This window comes from Cricetulus griseus, chromosome 3 (assembly GCF_003668045.3).
Source record: "Cricetulus griseus strain 17A/GY chromosome 3, alternate assembly CriGri-PICRH-1.0, whole genome shotgun sequence".
Classification (NCBI taxonomy): Eukaryota; Metazoa; Chordata; class Mammalia; order Rodentia; family Cricetidae; genus Cricetulus; species Cricetulus griseus.
The window spans coordinates 162,145,096-162,169,249 of record NC_048596.1 but is presented as its reverse complement, the minus strand read 5'-3'; the positions used below and the strand labels follow the sequence as shown (position 1 = coordinate 162,169,249).

The window sequence follows — 24,154 nt, the reverse complement described above, 5'->3', positions numbered from 1 at the left end:
TGCTGATTGGGTTAGTCATTTATCACCACTCCTGTCTACCATTATCTTGTCAGAAGCACACATTGTGGGGTCAGCTTAAGTGCCTATGTATACTCAGCATCACAAACTGGGCCTCACATGTTTTCTAATTGGATTGCTCAGTGTTATCAAGGTCCTAAAGTTCCACATGAAACTGGGTTTCCCACTCTTTTTGAAAAAAAAAAAAAGAGTTCTGTGCAACTGAGTCAGAGCTACTTTTTTGAAGTGGGGGCATACCTGAGCCTCTATCCCAGGGAGAGAGGCTGTGCTCTTCTCCCAGGAACCTGGCTAGGGAGAGTTGGATCCATTCAGCACACCTGGTGGAAGGGGGTGGAGTCTTGTTACTCATCATTAAGACATCATGCTGTAGTGGGCCCAGGAGCTGAGGTCAGTGTAGGCTGTACCCTCCAGTTGGCAGCAGGACTCATTACTTCCCGTTCCCTAAATGTCCTGCCTACTCCTTGCAAATGTCCTGTCTAGAGATCCTCGACTGCACAGTTGGGCTTACAGGGTGTGGGTCTGTCAACTCCTTTATATCCATGTGACTAGTGCTCATGCAATAAGAGGGTGGCATTTGGGAGAGACCCTGGAATGCATCTTCTAAGGTTCTTTCCTTACTGTTTCTCTAGATGCAGTTACAGAAAGGGGTTGTGGCTGTCAATGGACCTTTGGCTTATGTTTCTCAGCAAGCATGGATCTTCCATGGGAATGTGAGGGAGAACATACTGTTTGGAGAGAAGTACAATCACCAAAGGTATTAGCTTGGAATGTATCTGGCACTGTGGTAGTTGGTCCACCCTACATAAGATGCTGATGCCTCTAGGAATGGTTACTGAGTGGTTTTCTTTAAGGAGTGTTGATCCACCCAGGAGCTAGATTTTCTTTTTCTGACCCAGGAGTTCAGGGGAAGCATGTTGTTCTGCAGACCTGTGACCATGTGGCATGCCGAGAAGAGGACATAGTTGTCATTTCATTCCTAGGGCAGAATCCCATATGCTCTGAGGTTCTCCATAACAGGGCATATGCTGTCTGACTGAAGAAAAATGAATCTTACAATTTTGATTTAGGCCAAGAAGCTAAAACTTTGCTTGGGATTATGAACAGAAGGCGTACAATTAGTCAGTCCTGACATGATCAATTCACAGGGGCACTATCAAGGTATATTGTTGTTAGTGTCCTCAGATGGCCCAATGACATAACATCAAACTTCTGGTTCTAGATCTTTGGTACATGCTGGGTCATTATCTTTAAGTTCTGGGAAGTGCCATCCTCCTAGGTCTGCTTGCCTCAGATGAGTCCCATACAACTTGTGTAGGGAGACTACCCATTTCACTGATGGGGAAGATGAAGTTCAGAGCTGTGAGTTGACTGCCACAAAGCTTGAGTCTTGGACCTTGTGCCCTAGTATCCAGCATCACTTGTTTCCATTGAGGCCGCCTGACAGCAGGCTCACTCAAAAACATTCTCAAACACCACAGGACTGAAGTAGGAAGAGTCAGACTTGGGAATCCAGTTGCAGTTTGGGCTTCTCTTATTATCTGAGCTCACAGACCTCATACTCCATGGGCTGGCATTGGCCAGCAAGTGTATTCCCAGCAGGAAGTCTGTGGCTCTTTCTCCTCTTTCCCTCAACAGAAGGCTCACATATAACAGAAAGTTCTGATCAGGGATGGGAGTCCTTGGCATGAGCCAAACTGCTCTGCTCCTTGTCTCATGGCCACACCCCTTTTTGCCTATGCCTATGCCATCCCTCCCTGGAATACCTTTGCTTTCCATGGTTACCTAATTTATCAATAAGGAGGCTAAGATAGCAAATATTCACCAGGGTTGTGGAGGCACTGCCCTTGCGACAAGGCAGCTTGCCAGAGAGCCTTGAGCATAGCAGCAGCACGATCTTCCCCCTGTCCCCTCAACAACAGCAGTTCCTTCAGGAGCAGCGAGGCAGCAGTGCTGTATGCTAGTCTTACCATTCTCACCTGTGTGCCCACAGGTACCAGCACACAGTTCATGTCTGTGGTCTCCAGAAGGACTTGAACAGCCTCCCTTATGGAGACCTGACTGAGGTGAGCAGAACTGAGTCCCCTTTGCCCAGTTGACTCTGGATCTATATCTACATGTCCCAGAGACAGAAAGTCCCAAGGAAATGTTAGAAAAGTCCAATTTCTGCCTGTCAAGAATTCTTTGGGGTCCACCAAGTGGAGGGGAACCCAAGCCTACTTGCGTTTGATTCATCATGGTTGCTTCTACAGCCTGCTCCTAACTTTTCCATCATCTCAGGAAGGGTTCCTGGACAACTGCTGCCTAAACTCAAGGTCCACCTGTATCCTCAAATCAATGGTCCAGAGTGTGCCACATACTTGGAAGTCTCTGGCCTCCTTCTTGTTCATGGCTCCATGCAGCCCAGGAATGCTGAGTCATCTTCAGACATTACCCCTAGGCTGATTGTCCTATGTTGAGCCTGTTGACGCAGGCAACACAGAGCCCTTGAGATCCCCCCCCCCCATCACATCATGCCTCTAGCAATCTTTCCCACAGTGCCAGCTCAGAGAACTGGCTCTTCTAGTCTCTCACTCTGCTTGTCAGGAGGGCCTGGCCTGTCAGGAGTGGCTGGCCTATTCTGAATGTACATGTGGCTCTGGCTTCCCGTTCCCTCCTTGGAATGTCCCACAGTGGGCAGTAGTTTGTCACCAAGTGCTGCAATTAATGTCTCTTGGTTAGCACTTGGTGAATATGTTGACTTCTGTTTTTGTATGTCTAGTGCACCCCCCCCCCTGCTAAAATGTGAGATCCTGGTTCATAGGTCTCTTTTCTTGTCCAGCACCAACACCTAACTCAGTAGCTGGGCACCTGAGGAGGGTGGGAATCATTCTGGGCTCAGGAGGATGGGATTCCCAGAAAAACATAACCTAGGCTTTTCATCTTGTAGCAAATGTTTGCTGAGCATATAATCCATGCCTCAGATCAGGTGCTGGGTCTTAGAGATTTGGTGAGCAAGATAGCACATGTCTTGTCTTTATGGCACATACAGTTACATACAAGGAAGTAAACAGAGGGGTCCTTGGCCCATCTCCCAGGCACTTTCCCTCCTTTTCACTATCCGTTCTAGAGTTCCGTGCTTAAAAAAAATCTCCTTTGTGTTATCAGTCAATGTACAGTGGACTATGCACTGGGAAGCAGGAGGCATGCAGTAGGCCCCCCTTATTCAGTAGGCTTCCCTTGCTCAGTCCCATCACAACTGGCACTGGGCTTCAGTGGAGTGAGGGAGATGGAGTTCTTCCAGTCAACCACTGTCCGGTGTGAGGGGTGGAGGAGCTTGTGAGCAGAGGTAATCAGCCAGTGTGTGAGACCCAGGGAACTTTAGGAAGCTCCTGGTATCCAAGAACTAGAGGCTGGCAGGTGGACTTAATGATGGGCTGTGCCATTATCCCTGTCTACAGATTGGCGAGAGGGGTATCAACCTCTCTGGGGGACAGAGGCAGAGGATCAGCCTGGCCCGTGCTGTGTATGCCAACCGTCAACTGTACCTGCTGGATGACCCACTCTCGGCTGTGGATGCCCATGTGGGGAAGCTTGTCTTTGAGGAGTGCATCAAGAAGACACTCAAGGGAAAGACTGTTGTCCTGGTTACCCACCAGTTGCAGGTGACAGGGACATGGAGGGTCCATGAGGTCCGGGGATGAGTGCAGGCCTTGATGCTCATAGAGACTCCTCTTCTTCCTACATTTGCCTTCCCCACCTGAAACTGGCCTTACCTGGGCAGGGGACGAGAGGGCAGGGATGAAGGAGACACTGGGTGTACCCTGCAGCCACCCTAGCTTCCAGCCACCCCTGCCTGCTTTTCCCTGTGTGTGACTCCACAGGCCTATTCTTTGGAGTCAGTGGGGACATGACCTTTCATCTACCACGGAGTAGATTCTCCAGGATCAGTTGTCTCTGAGAGCTAGGCCATTGGTGCCAAGAGGAGCCAGATGGCAACAATTCAAGCCCTACCCTTTCTCCAATGGGGACTGGATGGGCCTACGGTCAGAGGTCTGCTTGCTTTCTTCGTCCAGAAAGTCATGGACTCCTGTGATGAGGGGTCCAGGTGCCCCAGTCTTCCCTCAACCCAGGAAAGGCTCTGGAGGCCAGGAGAAATGGAGAATTAGGTTGTATGGTCATAGACCTTGTTGCATCTGTCCCACATTCAGGTTCAGAACACTTGATGGGAATCTGGGATTCCTTTTTTACCCAATATAATCCAGGCCTCCCCTCTCATGCTGTCTCTCTCTACTCTCTCCATGGCAAGTCCTGGAGATATGCTGCGTGTGTAAGCACATGCAAGAGTGTGTAAGCTCATGCATGAGTGTGTGCACATGCATGTGTGAGTGCCCCAATGTAGGATGCATCCCATAGGCATTGGGAGATGGCCCATCTTTGACACTCACTAGCCGGAGGGGGGGGGAGGAAGGGGGGGAGTAGGTCTTAGGCAAGCTAGTGTTCTCCCAGGTTCTCCAGCAGCATACCTTACCAAGGTCATTTTAGCTCACATTTTTGCTTGTTGGAAAACAAAGAGGCCACCAGGTGGCACCATAATCTTGGTACGCTCTTCATCCCATTCTTTGTGGGGGAGGGGAGGAAGCCTCAAACTGCAGCCGGGGCTTTCCAGAACATTTCTTAGCTGCTTTGACCTCAGATGCTTTGGAGTAGCTGGTCAGGACAGTCACTCATCTGTGTACTTGGGGAAACAAAGCAAGCCCAGCAGCCAGCTGCTGGTACCTGTTCAGGGCTTAGCTTCTTAAGTGTTTGCAGAGCTTGGCTGAGCAAAACTACCTGTACCACTGGAGTGAATTGAGGGCTTGCTGGCAGGAGGGACCTTTGCTGGGCCCTTCCAAGTTTGGGCTGTGGACCTCATACAGGCAGAAAAGCCTGTGGATTTTAACAGGCCCTAAGTGCTCCCTTTCCTTATCTGGGAAATCGATGGCTTAACCAAGCTTCTTGAGCTGGGGGCTGCAGGAGGTCCAGAGAGATAAGATGTGAGATCAGGCTGTGAAACATTAGAGGATGATGTGTGAAGTGCAAGTTTGTCTTTCAGGAAAGGTACTGTCAGAAGGTGTCTCCACTGGGCACTAAGTGTCAGGTTCCTGCTTGGGCTGCCTGCTTGGGCTGCTTGCCTGCTTGGGAAGGGGTCTAGTCTTGGATAGGGGACACACAAAGGCTGTTGGAACCACTCTGGTTGAAGCATTTGAGCACCACATACCCCATCAAGAGTACAACCCTCTGTGGTAGACCCTGCTTCTAGAATTTGAATTAAATGCAGCCAAGTGGGCTTTGGCCTTGAGTGGAGTGGAAGTGCAGAACGGGAACTCAGGCCCTAGCTTCTTTAGGTAGAACTGTTGCCAGTTTTTTTTTTTTTTTTTTTTTTTTTTTTTTTATTTTTTTTTATTTGAATTACAAACAAGATTGAATTACATGACAATCCCAGTTCCCTTCTCCCTCCCGTCCTCCCCTACCACCCCCCCAACAAAAACCCTACCTATCACATATCCTTTCTTCTATTCTTCCCCTGACTCAACCTTTCTGCTCCCTCATGACCTCTGCATTCTTCCTTTTCTTCCCTTCTCATTCCTGTTTCCAGTCTTACATCATCTTACCTGTCACTACTTAGTGCAGGGCTTTCTGGCCTCTGATGGGTGGCTCCAACTGGGAAGTGCTTTTCCTTCTTCCAAAATAAAAGAGGGTCCTTCTTAGCAGAATTCTTTAATCACAGGACTGACATGGACGTGAAGGGTCTCAGAATCAGAAAAGCAGAAATGATTTGGGTAAAACAGGGTGAAGAATATTGTTCATACAGTTATTGTAATGTTAAAGTTGGTGGGGGTGTGGCCTGTGACACGGTTTCTATTCCCTGGGCTCAATGGGGTGGGGCTTCTGGCAAGGCTAAGATCACGTTTCCTATCTTTACCAAACCTCTATAATGGTCAATCAGATTTCTTAGTAGAGTAGCTCCTTCAGAGAGAAGAAGCAAAGGAAGGTTCAATTGCTTCATTGTGGCAGCCAGAGTCCAGCTTCTGTACTCAAGAGACTGGGGACTAGAGCTCAGTGGTTTTCAACTGGAACCCCCTGGGGCATTTGACATTTGCTTGTCACACTAGGGGAAGGCTGTCTCCTGGTGGGTAGAGACCAGAGACACTGTGAAATAACCTACAATGCATGGGACAGCCCCACAGACACGGAATTATTTGCCCTCTAATGCCAATAGTGCCAGGATTGGAAATCCAAGTAGCTCAATGCACCTGGGAGAGTGGATGGGCTTTCTGCTCTTACCGAAGCAGTACAGTGTCATTGTGGACCCCTGTACTGTTTCTGCAGTTCCTGGAGTCTTGTGATGAGGTCATTTTGTTAGAAGATGGAGAGATTTGTGAAAAGGGCACCCACAAGGAGTTGATGGAAGAGAGGGGGCGCTATGCAAAGCTGATTCACAACCTCCGAGGATTGCAATTCAAGGTAACTGTGTGCCTACCCATGAGTGGGACTAAGAGCCTTGCCTCATGACTTCCCGACTCGGAGAAGTCTGCCATTGAACTTTCAGAAGTACTTCCATTTTATCTCCAGGATCCAGAGCACATTTACAATGCAGCCATGGTGGAGACCATGAAGGAGAGTCCAGCTCAGAGAGATGAAGACAATGGTACAGACTGACAGGGCCCCTCCCTCACTGTCCCTGGGTCCCGAGTGGACAAGAACCTTTTCATTTACTTATTATACAATTTCTCATCCTAGTCTTGGCTCCAGGTGATGAGAAAGATGAAGGAAAAGAACCTGATATTGAAGAATTTGTAGATATAAAAGGTACTTAGCATTCTCTCCCTTGGTTGTGTACCCTGGTGTGCTTGCTGGGCATCCACTATCAGGAGAGAAGAATGGAAACACAATGTATTACTCTGAGATGCTAGGGTTGTGGTATGTTGGAGTGTGAGCCTGTGCTGGGTAATGCTGACTGTCAGCTTGATTGGGCTGTGAAGCCTTTTGAAGAAGTAAAGACCATTACTGGGTTCTTTCTGAGGACATTCCTGGAGACAGTTACCTACAAGGAAAACCCACCCTAAATAAGGGCAGCATCATCACCCAAATGGGGGGCCCAGATGGAATAAAAGGGGAAAAGAGGACATGCTTATTAGTGCTTCTCTCTCTCTCTCTCTCTCTCTCTCTCTCTCTCTCTCTCTCTCTCATTCTCTCTCTGTCTTTTCTTTGTTTCCTGGCCACCATGAGCAAGAAATTTGACACTTTTAATAAATTTATTTTTTGAGATTATAACACAATTACATCACTTCCCACTTACCTTTCCTCTATCCAGACCTCCCATGTGCCCACCTCCCTGTTCTCTTTCAAATTTATGGCTTCTTTTCCTTTGCTTGTTGTGTGTGTGTATTCCTGAATATAAAAATTCAATCTGTTCAATCCACATAATGTTACTTGTATGTACATGTTTTGAGGCCTGGCCCTTTGGACAACTAGATGCTGTGCTCTTGGTAGGGGAAGACTATGTCTCCTGCTCTCAGCACTCCTAGTTGTCTGTTCTTTGTGCAGGGCTGAGCTTTTCCCTTCCATGATAGCCTGTCTCTTAGTGTCATCCTTATTCAGGTCACTGGACACTCTCAGCCTCAGTTTCTTAATCTACAAACCAGGGAAATAATAGAGTCAACTCTGGAGAATCATGAAAAGTTTAAATGAGAAACTGTTTGTGAAGCTATTTCCATGGGTTACTTTCAAGAGCACATGGAAACGATCTAGCGGTCAGAGACAGCCCAAGAGCCCCCACTTTTCACAGGGAGCCTTGAAAAGTGTAGTTGAGCAGGAGAGGGAATGGAGGCTGGGTCAGGTTACACATCCATTCAACAAATAGGTTCTAGACATCGCTCTGAGTACCAAGTCCTGAAATAGGCTGGGAGGGAAGAAGCCTGTGTTCACATTTGATTACATAGCCTGGTAGTGGTCACAGGGGCTGTGGCAAACTGGGGTAAAGGTAATGGGAATCTAGCATGGAGGAACAGCTAGGCTATGGGAGGCCCCCAGAGGGGAGGTTCTTCCTAGGGGTAATGAGAAGAGAAGATAGGGGAGCATTCGGGGGAGAAGGGCTTGAAGGAGAGGGTATGAGAAAATTCTAGGGAAGAGGAAGTAGAGATGAGACTGACCAGGGACAGCTATTGAGGCTACCTCTTTTCTTTAGAATGCCACTATCCATCCGTTGTCCCAGGGCACAAGCTCTGTGCCTCAGACTGTTTATGGGCAGGGATCACAAGTCTTCAAAGTGCCCACAGTGGTAGGATAGCTTTCTGCTAGAGTCCCCATCCTCACTTGTCCCGACCCGCAGGATGTCAACCTGGGGCAAGAGAGTCAGGGATAGGGAATGGGAACAAGAGACACAGAAAGAACAACCACAAGACAGGATTCTGATCAAGTGGCAAACTTTATTTTTCTCAGGCTAGCTTATATAGTCAGTAGAGCAGGATGTGGGGAGGGGTAGAATGGGTTGTTTGTGAGCCAGGTGTTAGTGTAGGCAGGACATTAGGAAGCCACAAAGAGGAAGTTTGGCAGGGTAAAGAGTTCATGTGTAAGAGGTCCAGGAAGGTTGCCTAGGTGACCAAGCCTGTGGGTGGAGGACTGGGTTAAGTTGTTTCTTTTCTTGAGCTGAGGTTCTAAGGAGCTGCTATGTAAAGGTTAATATACAACTATGTGGCCGGCCAAGAATGGCCTAGGATCTCATGCCAAAGCCCTGAGATCTTTGGCTCCCAACACTCACTAATGGTAGGAAGAAACACACACACACACACACACACACACACACACACACACCACCCCACATACATGCATGCATGCATGCACGCACACACATTTTGGAACAGCATGATGGCACAGGCCTCTAATTCCAGAATGAGGGAGGCCGAGCCAAGAAGATCCTGAGTTTGAGGTTTGCCTGGGTGACTATAGCATACACTATTTCTGAGACAAAACAAGTAAACAATCAGAAGCCAAGACTACACAGCAGCACACTGAAGATGCCATTCATCTTTGCAGCTCACCACCATTTTATATATCATTTAGAAGGGAACAAAACAAAACAAAACTCTGCCAACTGAATGGTAGCACCTATCAAATGGATGCACATCTGGGTTTCAGAATGTTAAAATGTGAGGAAAAAAATCTTGAGTCACTGGAATATGGCACTGTTAATGCTGCCTGCGACACATGAGCACACATTTGGGAAGACAACTTACTTTTATGGACTGTGAGTCTTCCTGGACCAAAGGGAAATACCAAATACCTCTCCCATACTTTGGAGGAGACTCCAGGCTGCTCACCTGCTATCTTATATGCTCACTACCCACCCTTCTCTGGACAAGAAAGTAGAATGTGAAACATCACTGGAGACAAGACCCTGTCTCCCAAGGTTAGCTACTGAGATGTGGGGTGCTAGAAGGGCAGGGCGCACACTTAATGCTGTGCTGCCCTCCGCACCCACCATTGGAGTGTTTTCTAAAGATCAGGAAAAGCCCAGAAGGGTGCCAGCCAGTTCCCTGGACGGGCTGGCAGGCTGAAGGGACTGTTAACCATTTGTGCCTTGGGTTGCCCTCACAGGCTGCCTTTCCCTCATTTTGCAGCACTGAGAAGGGAGTGGAACATTCCAAAGCAGCTTGCAGGCTCCCAGGCAGAGCATGGGGGGGGGGGGAGGCTCTGTCCATTTGGCACCTTTGAAGTAGAAAAGAGACCATGTGTAACTTTCCCCACCCCATCCACCTGTCCTGTCACAGCAGTACATGCAGCCCAGCTGAGCTTGGGAGTTCTCAATGGATATAGACTAATTGTACACTCACTTGCATCCTCTGTTTAAGGTTCAGTTCTGGGAGCCAGCACAACCCTGGACTCCCAGGCTAAGCACGTAGTAAAAACTATAGAGTCCTCAAAAGATACCAAGTCACATACCTCACGGGGTTATAAAGAAGATCAAATAATCTAAAATGAGCAAAGGTATATTAGAAATTTGAAAGCATGTGGAAAACAGTACAAGTGCCCTTAGCAGTGGAGGGGAGGGTGCAGAGGGGCCCTGCTGGTCTCACTGCACACCCACTCCAGCCATGAGGCTCATGGCCTTGTGTTTGTCGCCATAGCTCCTGTGCACCAGCTTGTCCAGATGGAGTCTCCTCGAGAAGGAATCGTGACCTGCAAAACATATCACACCTATATTAAGGCTTCTGGAGGTTTGGTATAAAACATCAGGTTTCTTGATTTAATTTGCATTTTAAAAATCTGTTTTTAAACTGTTGGGTTCATGTTTTTATGATTCCTTCACCAATTACTCTTTTTATGCTTATGCTAGCTCTGATTATCAGTGCTTTTATTCCCCCCTTAAAAACCTAAAGTCTGATAATACAGCCCTTTAAGTGGAGTCATTTATTTATCTCCATTAAAGCTGCCACGTTCTGTTTTATTGCAGCTGAGTAGGCAGCAGCCAGAAGCCGTTGGTGGTTCTTACACACACAGACACACAGACACACAGACACGCTGATTGCTGAGCACAGCCACAATCAGCTCAGCTCAGACTATCTGTATATGCAAGTCTCTTCCAAAAAACTGGGGATTTGGATATTTATTTAGAGACAGAGTTCATATGTAGCCCAGACTTAGGATCTACACAACCAAGCATTCCCAGGCCTGCAACAACAGACTTGTCCCACCAAACTGGACTCTCGACTTACTTTTAATGAGTACTGACTTAAGTGGAACATTGACTAGGCACGGCCACACATACCTGTAATCCAAACCCTGGGGGAAACTGAGGCAGGAGGATCACAATTTTAAAGGCAGCCTCAGCTGTACTGTTTGAAGTTATCCCGAGCTGTATAACAAGAGCCCATCTCACGTAGATGAACAAACTGGACATTGGAGGTTTTTCTCGCATGTTGACAGTTTGGTTCTATTTCCAACCAAATGGAACAGATATCCTTATTGGGGTGCAGGGGCCCAACATCAAGACATCTTGAGTCAGCCTAGCACATGGATGCTCCAGATAGGGATCTTTTCTCTTCAGCCTTGGCTTTCCCAAATCCCAAGGGTGAGGCTCAGGGTAGGGGAATCTGCCTCTGGCCTCACATCTACACCCCTTTGCTCCTCTGGCAGGGTACCTGATCTCTTTTCTGGTGCTGTGTCTCTTCTTCCTGATGATGGGCAGCTCTGCTTTCAGCACCTGGTGGTTGGGACTCTGGTTAGACAGGGGCTCCCAGGTGAGTTTCCTTTGACAACCCTGGTTCTGCATCTTGGAACAAAACACTTGCTAAATAGTGACACCTGGTGTGTTCCCTCTGTCCCCTTGCTCCTTTTGGGCCATACAATTCAAATTCTTGAGATGCTTTTCTGTTTTTAAAACAAGCAAGGCACCTACCTGGAAGTTTCCATGTACAACTTCAGATTTAAAAGGGTTTGCTGAAAACATGATGGTTTTAATGTTTGGAGTCACACTTGTCTGGGCAGGGTAGTATCACTGAAGTTTCCTTTAAGGAGGGACAGGGAGGGGCCTAGGAAGATGAGCAAAGATTGGTGTATCCCTGACTCTGAAGAAGTGCATCTTGACATAGACATCACTTAGTGCTAGAAGGTTCTACACGGCCCTGGCCCTGCTCTTCAAAGATGCCTAAGCAGGAAGAGTACCTAAAACCGATACAGCCTTTGTAAGTGCTCCAAGGCCATCAGGGTATTCAATTTTTCCCCAAGGTTTCCATTATTGCTAGGGCCTTCCTGGGCAGGACCAACACACTCCTCTTCCTCCAGTTTGCTGGAATCGTCCCCCAGTTGTTGGTAATGGATTTCAAATCTTTTCCTGGAGCTCCAGGGAATGCTGTGGGGGGTGCCTGCTCATCTTCCAGGAGAGCACTGTGGCACCAACTTGTTGCTATGACATCAAATTAAGGATGCATGGGTATGGGGGAGGGGAGAGGCTGTTTGACACAGCTTCCTGAGGCTGTTCCCCCAAACATAGGACAGGGAGAAGCCTGCTTTGTCCAGATAAAGTGAGAGCTATCTTCAAATACATGTATTCTTCCAAGTCCCCACTCACGAAGATTCTGTCCATTCTCCAGAGAAGCTCAGATGTAGGGTCAAGTGGAGCCATACCCTAGACTCAGAGCTTCTTCATTAGGCCACTGAGCATGCAGTAACAGTGGCATGGCCCCGTGTTTATTCCTGATCCCCATTGCTGTGGGTACAACCTACAGCACGGCAAAGCCTCCTCTGCATGCTGAGCCTTTCATCAACTAACCCCCAGGGATGCTTTTGCCTCAGCAGATGCTCATCCATCAGCCACCTCTGGTTTACATTTCCCCCATTACTGTAATCAGCAGAATGGCATTTAGAAGAGACATGTTTGTTTGCTCCCCAAAGGCATCCTTGACTTTTAGCATACAGCCCAGAGAAAAATGAAACTGTCAATTTCTCAACAACAGGCTATGGCCTTTCTCCAGAAATGCTGGGGAAGTTGTGTTCTCTTGCTGGGAGGGGTAGAGCCTCAGTTCGTTGGGATCCTCTGAGAGCCCCCTTGGGTTTTCTGGGCTCCATCTTTCTTGCCAGGGACTCCAGAGCAGGGCAGCAGCACTCTCACAGTTGGCCTTTGGAGACAAGCCAGGGGAGAGGACTGAGGCACTGGACCACCCTCCATAGAGACCCCTGAATCTCACTAGACAATAGCTGTTGCTGGGCAGCTCGGCAGGTGGGAGGATGGTCCCTGACTCCCTGTACTGTCTGCATTGTCTAAGGGGAGCCAGGGCAGTTGCTTAGAATCCTGTTTGCTTCTGGATCTTCTTGGCCTAGCGTTACTGCAGGTCTCTTGAGGCACAGGTGGCTTTTGTGACAACTGTCCTATACCTGTTTGTCTGCTGTTTTTTTTCCCCACCATCAGGTGCCCCTTGTGGAAGAAGCATGAAAAGCTCAGATGGTCCTTGAGGGATCTTACTTGATGTTACCTATATAACTTATTCTGGATTTGAATTTAAATTTTATTCTTTTTAAATGTGTATGTATGTATGTATGTATGTATGTATGTATGTATGTATGTATGTACATGCATGCAGGCATTTGTCCATGTGTGAGTGTGTGGAGACTGGAGATTGACCTTGAGCATCTTCCCTTATTACTCTCTACCTTAATCTTTGAGGTCGGGTTTCTCACCGAATCTGGAACTCACTGTTTTGCTGAGGGTGTCTAGCCAGTGAGCCCCAGTAATCTGCCCATTTTCCCACAAATCCTGGCACTAGTTTTACAAGCCTGTGCCACCATGCCTTGCTTTTACATGTTAGGGTTCTGAACACAGGTCTTCATGCTTGTGTGTCAATATTTTACCCACTGAGCCATCTCACCCATCCCATCTGGATCATTTTTAACAGCCATATATGTCTTTTTAGTATCTTCCTGTTAGAAAGATATCTGAACTAGCCCCCTTCTCCCAGTGGCATACCAATTCTTGATATTTCTTTCCTGTTGTGCTGCAGGTCATCTGTGTACCCCAGAGCAATAAGACAGTCTGCAATGTTGACCTGAAAGATACTGACCACCACATGTACCAGATGGTATACATAGCAAGCATGGTGTCTGTGCTGGCATTTGGCATTATCAAAGGCTTAACCTTCACCAACACTACTTTGATGGCATCCTCCTCTCTCCACAACAGAGTGTTTAACAAGGTAGTGCCACAGTGGGCTACAGGCCCACCCGATTGTTCAGTTCACAGGGGGAAGCAGGCCCTTCAATGTGCTGGACATTGTTTTGGACTCTGGGGATGGGACAGCTGGAGTCTGCCATCTAGTTTTCATGATGCTTGCACTTGTTTGAGTACCGTATAGAAAGGCCAGTTTCAGAGAGCAATCGGGGTATGTCATGGGCTCATAGGCTGGGAAGACGGTGGGGGAAGAAGATGTACATCTCCTCTCTAAGAGTTCCAGCTAGAGAGGCCTGGAGATGGGCTTCTGGGTTCCATTGCTGTAGCAGCAGCAGCAACAGTTGGTTGTGAGGGCCTTTGCCAGAAGACACAGGTATGCTCCACACTTTGTGGAGTAGACAGACAAGTAGACTTGACTTTTATTCCTCTGGAGCTCAAAATCCCTCCCTCCCTCAGAGAGCACCCATCTCGCTGACCCAGGAGGCACCTGAGATTTGGAGAGGAAGCCCCAAACATAGCAGACTCTCTTCCACATTCACTCCTGGTGGTCTAAGAATGGGAGCACCACCCTCATTTTCCGAGGATTACCCTATCTCTTGGCCTGTGCTTTCTAGAAAGATCTGGCCCCCCTGCTGTCACCTTCTACCTTGCCAGAAGTCCACTGCACACTCCTGGACTCAGGTTGCTCTGCTTTTCTCCTCAGATCGTCAGGAGTCCAATGAGCTTTTTTGACACAACCCCCACAGGCCGGCTGATGAACCGCTTTTCTAAAGATATGGACGAGCTGGACGTGAGGCTGCCATTTCACGCTGAGAACTTTTTACAGCAGTTCTTCATGGTGGTGTTTATTCTGATGATTATGGCTGCTGTGTTTCCTGTTGTCCTTGTCGTTCTGGCTGGCCTGGCTGTAATCTTCCTCATTCTTTTACGGTAGGACTATACACAACGCAAAGGGGGGAAATATTGTACCCCACCACTCTCTGTCTTTGTCTCTGTCTCTGTCTCTGTCTCTGTCTCTCTCTCTCTCTCTCTCTCTCTCTCTCTCTCTCTCATACACACACACACACACACACACACACACACACACACACACGGAGTGGGATGGGGAGAGAATATGAATGAATGTGTGCACCAGCTGGGAGGCAGGCTATACTGACAGCCTGCTTTGTTTTCTGGTGGGAGAATCCTAGATTTTTGGCACTTGTTAAACTCTAGGTACTATGTGAGCAAGTGAGATGAGGTGATTAAGTCCCTGCCCATTAAAAATAGAACAGAATGGTAAGCAAACTTGAGAGACTTTGAGTTTGGCTAAGGACTGCTGAGGACCAGACATGAGTGGCAACAGCGAGGACAAGAAAAGGGTGGGTTTGAGGGACATTGACAAGGCAGTGTCATAAGGGTTTTACAAGTGGGAGACTGGGGAGTCAGAGAGTTTGGTACAACCAAGGACAACTTTAAGATGGGGGGGGGAGGGCTGATGTGCCGAAGAAAGTGCTCTGGGAGAAGAAGCAGTTGCAGTTGCAGTCGCAAGTGCAATTTGCTTTTGGGTTCCGACTCATGCATCAAGTCATAGCAGAGATGATGGCAAATGTGTGAGGGATGTACTGTGGCTGGAGACTGGCATGGACACCCAGTGGAAGCTGTGTGATCCTGGGAATTGAGACTAGTACCCTGGGATTCAGCAGAGCCAGGTTCTCACTGCAGTACCGTTGGTATCACTGAGAAAAGGACACATTTCCAAGTTCAAGAGTTTATTGTGATAAGAAGTAAAAACTGTTTTCTGAAAGTCCATCACAAAGATGAAGCTCATCGTTGGGCTCAGAACTTCTAGTGGTTCTCTTGAGTTTCTATTTATTTCTGTTGCACTTTTGTTGGCCATTTGTTGCTGTCTCCTCTATTGCTGCTGACTGACTAAGTAAAAGACTAAAAGAAATCTGCACCACATACCCTCGTCTTTGCTATAGCACAGGAGAGACCAAGGGGGACCCTGACCTAATTATCTGTATGTTTACAATGAATTCACTGAGTGCTGAGCTTCCCTTACTCTGTGAGTTCATTTTAGCCACGAGTCTGGAGGTAGACTTAATTCCCTCAGAGCCAGCAAACATGCATGCTCAGAGACATAGTTCTCCCATCATCAGAGCTCTTGGGACTTCCATTGTAAGGTGCAAGACAGTGCTGTGATGAGAGTTCAGCTCAGTTCCCGAGGCTTTCACCATATTTGTACAAAATTCTTTGGAAGGACACTTCCTGGCAACCAGCTCAGATCCCTCTTTCTCTGACTGCTCATCAAAAACAGGTTGACTTGTGTTTAGTGGCTGCACTGTGTGAAATCTTTGGGTCTTCAAAGACTAGAACTGCATACTGTACTGTCTGTCTGTCGTTCTTGCTACAGGAAGCACTCAGATCTGAAGGCAAATGAAGTAACAGTGTGCTCAAACCTCTTTCTCATCAGCCCATGCCTCATATAACCAGACAGGGCATCCTGGAGAGGAATTTTCCAGTTCTGACACTGACTGTGACTTAACTGTCACCTGGAAGGCACGGTTAGATTGCCTGTGCTGAGGGAGCGTTCTCTGAGACACTTTCCTTCTCCCTGCAGCATTTTCCATCGGGGAGTCCAGGAGCTCAAGCAGGTGGAGAACATCAGCCGCTCACCCTGGTTCTCTCACATCACCTCCTCCATTCAGGGTCTGGGTGTCATCCATGCCTACGACAAAAAGGACGATTGCATCAGCAGGTGAGTTGCTGGGTCCCTGCTCCGGGGTCTCCCTACCTCATGCCCCAGCCCAAATTGGGGGTCCCAGGCTTCTTTGTCAATGAGAGGGGAAATGTTGGGGACAGGTAAAGGGTTGACCAAACCAGGAGTTCTGTTTCCAGTATTGGGGGCTCCAAAAGATATAGTACTATGAGAGTGTGTGTGCGTGCGTGTGTGTGTGTGTGTGTGTGTGTGTGTGTGTGTGTGTGTGTGTAGAAAGAGAGAGGGACACAGAAAGAGAGAAGGAGGATGGGAGACAAGGGGAGGAGAGAGAGGACATGCATGTGTCATGCTGGGGATGAACCCAGGGCCTTGTTCAATGCTAGATTGGCTGATAACTCAGGCTTCTTATTGGCTAGCTCTTTCTTAATTATTAACGTATTTCTATTAATCGTATTTCCACCTGGTCTTGGCTTACTGGAGAACGCCCAGCCTCCTATCTTCCCAGTAGTTACATGGCCTCTCCCTCAAGACTCTCTGTCCTCCTCTTCCCAGCATTCTCCTAGACTTGAGGCCCTGCCTATACTCCCTGCCTGGCTACTGGCCAATCAGCATTTATTCATCAATCAATAATAAGAGAAACATATATTCACAGCATACAGAAGGACATCCCCCATCACACAGTATGCATAAATTGAAAATCCAAAATCTGAAAAGCTCTGAAATCCCAAACCTTTCTAATACTGTTGCCATGCTGCAAAAGGGACATCTCATACTTGACCTCATGTGACAGGCTGCAGTCAAGACAAAGACACAGTAAAAATGTGCATGAGAATTATCTGCAGAAGGCCTGTCCTGGTGGCACAAATGTGTGGTCCCAGCTACCAAGGAAGCTGAGGCAGGAGGATTCAGCCTTGGCTATAGAGTGAGTTCAGAGCTAGCCTGTACATCTCAGTGAGACCTCATGAGACTTAGTGTCTCAAAAAGTTAAGAAAAAGACCTAGGCGTGTAGCTCAGTGGTCGAGTGTTTCTTAACCTGTGCAAGGCCGTGCTTGGTGTCCCCCAGCACATCAAGATAAAGTAAAGCTAACAAGTGAATAGCCTGACGCTCTGTAGATAAACTTGTTATCGATTTCTAAGCTTTCTCACTGTACATACACAAATAGTCCAGGACTGATAAAATAAATTCTAATTGCAGCTGGAGAGATGGCTGAAGAGCACTGGCTGCTCTTTCAGAGGACCTGGTTTTGATTCTGATTCCCAGCTCATGGTAACTCATCATCATCAGGAGCTTTAGTTCTGGAGGACACAATCCCCTCTTCTGGCCCCCACAGACACCATGCATTCATGTTGTGCCAGACACAATTAGTCAAAACACCTGTTCATATAAAATAACTAAGTAAATTAATCAATTAATTTGATTTAAAAAATTCCAAATTGGAAACATTTGTGGTCCTAAGCATTTCATATAAAAGATAACTCAACTTTTATATTTTTTCCTTTTCTTTTTCAACTCACAAGGTTTTCCTTTTAAAAGTTATTTTGAATATGACTTTCATAGTATTGAATGTTCTTTTTTTTTTTTTTTTTTTTTTTTTTGGTTTTTCGAGACAGGGTTTCTCTGTGTAGCTTTAGAAGTTGTCCTGGAACTAGCTCTGTAGAGCAGGCTGGCCTCGAACTCACAGAGATCTGCCTACCTCTGCCTCCCAAGTACTGGGATTAAAGGCATGTGCCACCAATGCCCGGCTTGAATGTTTTTTTATAATAAACACATATTTTAAAAATAATATTTTATTAATTCTTTGAGAATTTCATTTTTATCATAGTCAAACCCCATCCCCAACTCTTCCCATATCAATCTGCCCATCCCTACCCACCCAGCTTTGAGTTTTCTTCCTTTTTTCTTTTTAAATCCCATCAAGTTCAGTTGTTGAATCAATTAGTCTTTGGAGTGAGGCCTGTCTCTGAGTGTAGTCACCCTGCCAGAAGTCACCTCATTTACAAATCTGACTCTATCTCTTCCAGTAGCTACCTAATGCCAATAGCTTCTCAACTAGTGGTGGGGTTTCATGCCCCTTTTCTCTCCCCCATGCTGGGGCTTTATCTAACATAAGCTTGTGCATGCCGTCACAACCATGGTGAGTTCACACATGTACCTGCTCTGTTGTGTCTGGAAGACACTTTGATGCTTTCTACCACCTCTGACTCTTAAAATCTCTTTCTACACTCTTTTCCATGAAGGTCCCTGAGTCCTGTGCAGAAGCGTGTGATAAGTGTGTCCTATAAAGGGCTGAGCACTCCACAGTCTTTTATTCTCTGTATGTTGTAGACCAATTGAACGTCTCTGTGCTAATTGCCATCTACAGCAATGAGAAGCTTCCCTAATGAAAGTTGAGAGATACACTGGTCCATAGGTATAGCAAACTACTCCTATATGTATAGTTGACTAGTTGAGACTTGGTCTTGATATGCAGCCTACATCAGCCTGTAATTTGCAGTCATGCATCCACTCCCAAAGGGGTTATAGGTGTAAGCCAATATGCCCAAGTTCATAAAACTAATTTTTAAAACCTACATTTATTTATTTATTTGTGGGTAGGCCAATTTCCTTCTTTTCAAAACTTGAAGACTAGATTAGTTGAGTCATGTAGCTTCAGACTTCTAACATACAGTAAGTCACAACTTCTCAGTGACACAGTGGACTAAAAGCTGCTTCTGTGTGACCCCGTGAAGAAGGAGGATCAGAACAAAATGAGTATTCTTTTTTTACAGCTGGAAAAAGAGAAAAAGAGAACTCCAGAAATCCATGAGAAGGTGGTGACAGGATAGCCAAAAAGTACAAAGAAAAGAATGGGTGTCCCATGAAATAGAAACCACTACTATTCAGCTTTCAGGGGTTCCTAGTGGTGGCAGGGAAAACAGAAGACTTCCCTAAAAGTGTCATAGGTGTCCCAGCCCTCATAAGTTGACTGCTGAATTAGGGAGGGAGGGCACAGGTGAGGCCAGTGAGGGAAGAAAATTAATTATAATGACATGTATCATCTTCATAGATGCCAAGGTAACCTAAAAAAAAAAAAATCAGTTGTTTCATATGAAGATCCCAAAATAAAATTAGAAGAGATATCCAAACCAATAGACATGCAAATGTTGCCACAGAAAGAGAAGAAATAGGATAAAGCCTGGCACAATAACTCCACAGGTGGTGACTCAGAAGACAGGGAAATAGCTAAAAGGCCTGGTGAGACTTTCAAGAGTATCTTGGCAAATAACACACTACCTGAAGAAGGACACAAACAAGCAGATGAAGTCAGTCTGGGACTTGGAGAAGACAATTAGAGGGAAAATAAAAAACAAGAAGTTGCCCAAGAAAATCAGCAATATAGGCAAAGAGAAATTCATCAAGAAAACAAAGTTAGAAACCAAACAATCAGTGACTCAAATAAAAATACTGTAGAAAGGATTGCTAACAGATATGATGAGGCAGGAAAAGAGCATCAGCGAAGGAGGGCAGAGGTGGAAAAATCCAATACTTAAGATCAATAAGGAAAGAAAAAGTGAATGTGCATAATTACAGCAGCCAAGAACTTTGGGATGCCATCAAAAGGTCAGAACTAAGAGGAAGGCACTAAGATAAAAACTAAGAAAATAATCCATTCAGTGAAATCATAGTGGAAAATCCACCTCCAAGACCTATAAGGAAATAGATATCTGAAGTCAATACAGGTTCAAAAATACAAATAGACATGACCACAGAAGAACTTCTGCCTGACATTGTAGGATGTCAGAAATACAAAGCCAAGAAATAGCATTACAACTTCGAAGAGGAAAATGCCAACTCACCTACAAAGGCCTAACCATAAACACTAGATCTCTTGTCAGCAACCCTAGCTGGGAAAGCATGGGATGATGTATTTCAAGCCCCAAAGGCAAGCAACCTCCAACCAACATTGCTATGTCCAGGAAAGCTTTTAAAATTGATGCTGAAATCAATGTCGGGAAAGCACAAACCACGGTGGATCATGACAGACAAGCCAACACTGCAGAAGATGCTTAAAAGAATACTGTATGTGAAGGAGGAGGAAAGCCCATCTTAGCCACAAGAGCACAAGAAAAAAAAGAATCAGGGGACGACATTGGCTCAGGCCTCTAATCCTACCACTCGGGAATGCTAGGACAAGAAACAGCCCATCATTGGTTCATAGGGATGGAAGTATACCTAGTAATTACAACCTATTAAGCAACAGCCTACAATTAGAATATTTGAAAATTATATAGGCAGTTGTGGTGCACGCCTTTAATGCCAACACTTGGGAGGCAGAGGCAGGCAGATCTCTGAGGCCAGCCTTGGTCTATAGAGTGAGTTCTAGGCCAGCCAGAGCTGTTACATAGAGAAATCCTGTCTCAATCCCCTCCCCCCAAATCTTGAGAGCATAGATGAACAAATCCCAATACTAGTTTGTAGAGGAGAAAGAGTACAACAAACAGTAATCCATTCAACTAGAAAACAGCCACAGAAAAATTTACAGGAATTGGTAAACATCTCTTAATAATATAGTCTTCAATGTAAATGGCCTCAGCTCATCAATTAAAATATTCAGACCAACTGAGTGGATTTAAAAAAAATTAGATTCAAATGGTACAGTGCCACAGGCAGTTATCCTAGTATTTAGGAAGCAGGGGAAGGAGGATCAAGGTTCAAGGCTGCCCTGGGGTAGCCTTGGCTATTTGAAACTCTGTCTCAAACCAACAAAAAAGAAGCAAAATCAACCCCTCCCCCGAGGAAACTTAGATTTAGTTATCTGTTGTCACCAAGAACCCACACATCATGGGTAAGGACACCTAGAGGCTGAAGGGCAAGAGATGGAAACCAATCTATTAATCATACAGAAGCAGGGAAGAAGTAGGCATCATTATCCTCATACCTGATAAAGAAGGCTTCGTGTGAAAATTTGAACAGACACAGCAGTCTTTTACCACATACTAATAAAGCGAGTGCTCTGTCAAGAGGACACGCCAATTACAAATAAGGGCCGTGATGGTTAATAGTGACTTTCCGATGCAGTCCATGTTGGCAATCTGATGGAGGCATTTTCCCAATTGAGGTTCTTCCTGCCCTTGTGTCAAAGTTGACAAAAACAAAACAAACAAAAACCTAGGCAGGACAGGGCCATTGTTAGATAATCTTGAGTGTACAGTTCTTAGGTTTTGGGAACTATTTTATGGCGAGAATGTGGAAGAGTTTGATCTTAAGACAGTAAATGTGTATTCTTCCTCAGGTCATAAATTAATGAGAGTCCCCAGCATGGGCAGCAGAGTTTCTTCACAGAGTCTCAGTCACTTTGCTTTTCTTCTCAAAGGTCTTAGAAAGAGAAAGGGAGACAGGGAAGTGGTAGGCCCCATGGAAACTTTTTACTGCAGAACCCCAGTGAGTAGACTCAATCTTTCTGCAAGTTCAATGGCAGGATTTCAGTCACACAGACTTACCTAGTCACAGGGTTCTGGGGACTGTAGTTCATCCATGTCCAAAAAAGGGAAGTGACAGAGGACTTTGACAAACTTAGTTGTCTCTACCAATAAGACACCTTTCCCTATTCTTTTTGTTTGTTTTTGTTTTTCCGAGACGGTTTCTCTGTGTAGCTTTGGAGCCTATCCTGGCACTCGCTCTGGAGACCAGGCTGGCCTGGAACTCACAGAGATCCGCCTACCTCTGCCTCCTGAGTGCTGGGATTAAAGGCGTGTGTCACCAACACCTGGCTTCCTATTCTTAAAAAGCTAATATATGCCAGGCAACGTGGCTCAGTCCTGTAATCACAGTGCTTAGGAGGCTGAGGCAGGAGGATTGTAAGTTTGAGGCTAGCCTGAGCTACATAGCATAATTTGTCTCTATTATTAGAAAAGAGGAGGAGGGAGAGGGAGAGGAGGAGGGGAAGGAGGAAAAGGACTGGAGGGGAGGTGGAGGAGGTGAAGGAGGAGCTATTAGTCTAGAGTCCTGCATCACACAGGTCCCTCTGATGCCCAGATCACGAAGATCCTCTGAACCATCCAGCTCTTTCCCCTGAGCACACAAAACAGATTGACACTGTTTTCCCATAGCTGCTTCTCCAAGAGCCTGGCATAGTGAGCTTAGCCTCACTGGACTGACAGGGACTCCCCTCTTGTAACACTTGCCTTTGGGAGAGCTCTGACTCCTGATATATAATGCACTTGCCACCAGATGAGTAGAAAGACCGTGGTATTTGGGGAAGTGTTTTGACCAAGCCCTGGTCAAAACAGAAACAAACAAAACTAACTAGAGTGGAGACAGAATAGGCGATATGGTGGTATGATGGTGAGTGGAAGAGTTGTATCTTTTAGGGGTTTAGCCTTGAAAAGGTTTTCCTCCCTCCACCCCCACAATTCCCACCAATTGTTGAAAAACAAAACAAAACAAAAACCAGAAACCAAAAACCAAAACCAACCAACCAACCAAACAAAAAAAACTCTTTCCACCGGGTTGAGGGCCCTTTAGTGTACCAAGGAATGAGATCTCTCGCTGCTCACCTAAAACTGCTGTCTCTGATAGAGATTTTCTGCCTAGAGACTTGGTGCCAGCAGGTTGTGCTCTGTGTGCACACGTGTGTGTGTGTGTGTGTGTGTGTGTGTGTGTGTGTGTGTGTGTGTGTGTGTGTCTGTTTGTGTGTGTGTGTGTGTGTATGTGTGTGTGTGTGTGTGTGTGTGTGTGTGTGTGTGTACTAGTGAGTGTTGGGGATAAGAGACGGGATTGCAGTGGGGAAGCTCACTTTTCAACACCTGCTCCTTTTCTCTGAAGTTCGCACAGGGGGAGCTAGGGAAAGGGCTAGGAAGGAGCATCCCCAGGTGACTACCCACACTCCATCCAGGCTCTCCTTTCTGTTGCTCCTTCCTGCTAACCCAGCTCCCCATGCAGATGCAGTGTGGCAGGGCGAACACCCCAATACAACCCATCCACACACATCCCTGCCTGACATAGCTGTTTGCACTCTGCCTGGCAGCATCCCACTGTATCCCTTAGATTTGGCATCCTCTGCTTGCTGTCACAGAGGCAGCTTGAGTGTCACTTTCACCTGTATCTTCAGCTCTAAACTTCAGGGACTGTCAGGATGCCCTCAGCTTATGTCTGGTGAATGAGTGGGAATGACTGCCCCCAAGGGTGGGCCTTGTCTTGGATCTCCTGGATATGCCATCTTTCTGTCATTCTGCCCTTTGCAAAGCCCTGGGATCCAACGGACATGCCGCAGGGGCACAGGATATCAGTTTCCTGTCCTTGAAGAGACACCTCCTGCCCCATCAGCCTTTTAAGCAGTGATTTGCTTGCTTGGCTGACTTTGAGATGGGATCTTGCCATGTAGCCCAGGCTGGCCTTGGACTTCCAAGTGCTGGAATGATGTCAGGCTCCAATGATGATCTTGGTCTTGGTGAGTGGTGGTAGGGGAAGCAGGAAGATGCCCTCCCTTCCTACTAAACCATTGGCTACTCCTGTCTTTAAGACAGAAGGAGCCATTTATAGATTTCGCAAGTCCTGTGGATACTTCCAAGCTAGAGCATGAGGTTTTCAACAGTTTTGGTTTTAGCTGTGGACTCTAGTTTCTGGGAGAGACAGAGAGAGCCCACTTAGCACCCGTGCCAACTGCCACACAAAATTTCTCAGAATGTGTGCAAATCAAAGATGCCTGTGGTACAGCAGAAGCATGGATATATGGTCATTTTTGTAACAGTCACCTTGCAAGAAGGCGTTCCAA

At 46.6% G+C, this 24,154-nt stretch overlaps 1 protein-coding gene across 2 annotated transcripts in view; it reads left to right on the top strand.

Annotated features, from left to right (window-relative positions):
• Abcc12 (ATP binding cassette subfamily C member 12) overlaps positions 1-24,154 on the top strand; it is a 67,888-nt gene that overhangs the window by 25,160 nt on the left and 18,574 nt on the right. Inside the window, exons 11-21 of one of the 2 annotated variants that reach the window (XM_027406100.2) lie at positions 648-772; positions 2,009-2,081; positions 3,456-3,659; positions 6,367-6,501; positions 6,610-6,685; positions 6,778-6,846; positions 10,164-10,253; positions 11,173-11,276; positions 13,533-13,724; positions 14,403-14,629; positions 16,302-16,439. In XM_027406100.2, the coding sequence (XP_027261901.1) occupies positions 648-772; positions 2,009-2,081; positions 3,456-3,659; positions 6,367-6,501; positions 6,610-6,685; positions 6,778-6,846; positions 10,164-10,253; positions 11,173-11,276; positions 13,533-13,724; positions 14,403-14,629; positions 16,302-16,439 (1,433 nt within the window). Of the gene's footprint in view, positions 1-647; positions 773-2,008; positions 2,082-3,455; positions 3,660-6,366; positions 6,502-6,609; positions 6,687-6,769; positions 6,847-10,163; positions 10,254-11,172; positions 11,277-13,532; positions 13,725-14,402; positions 14,630-16,301; positions 16,440-24,154 lie in introns of both variants that reach the window. The other variant, XM_027406101.2, reaches the window with a different exon arrangement.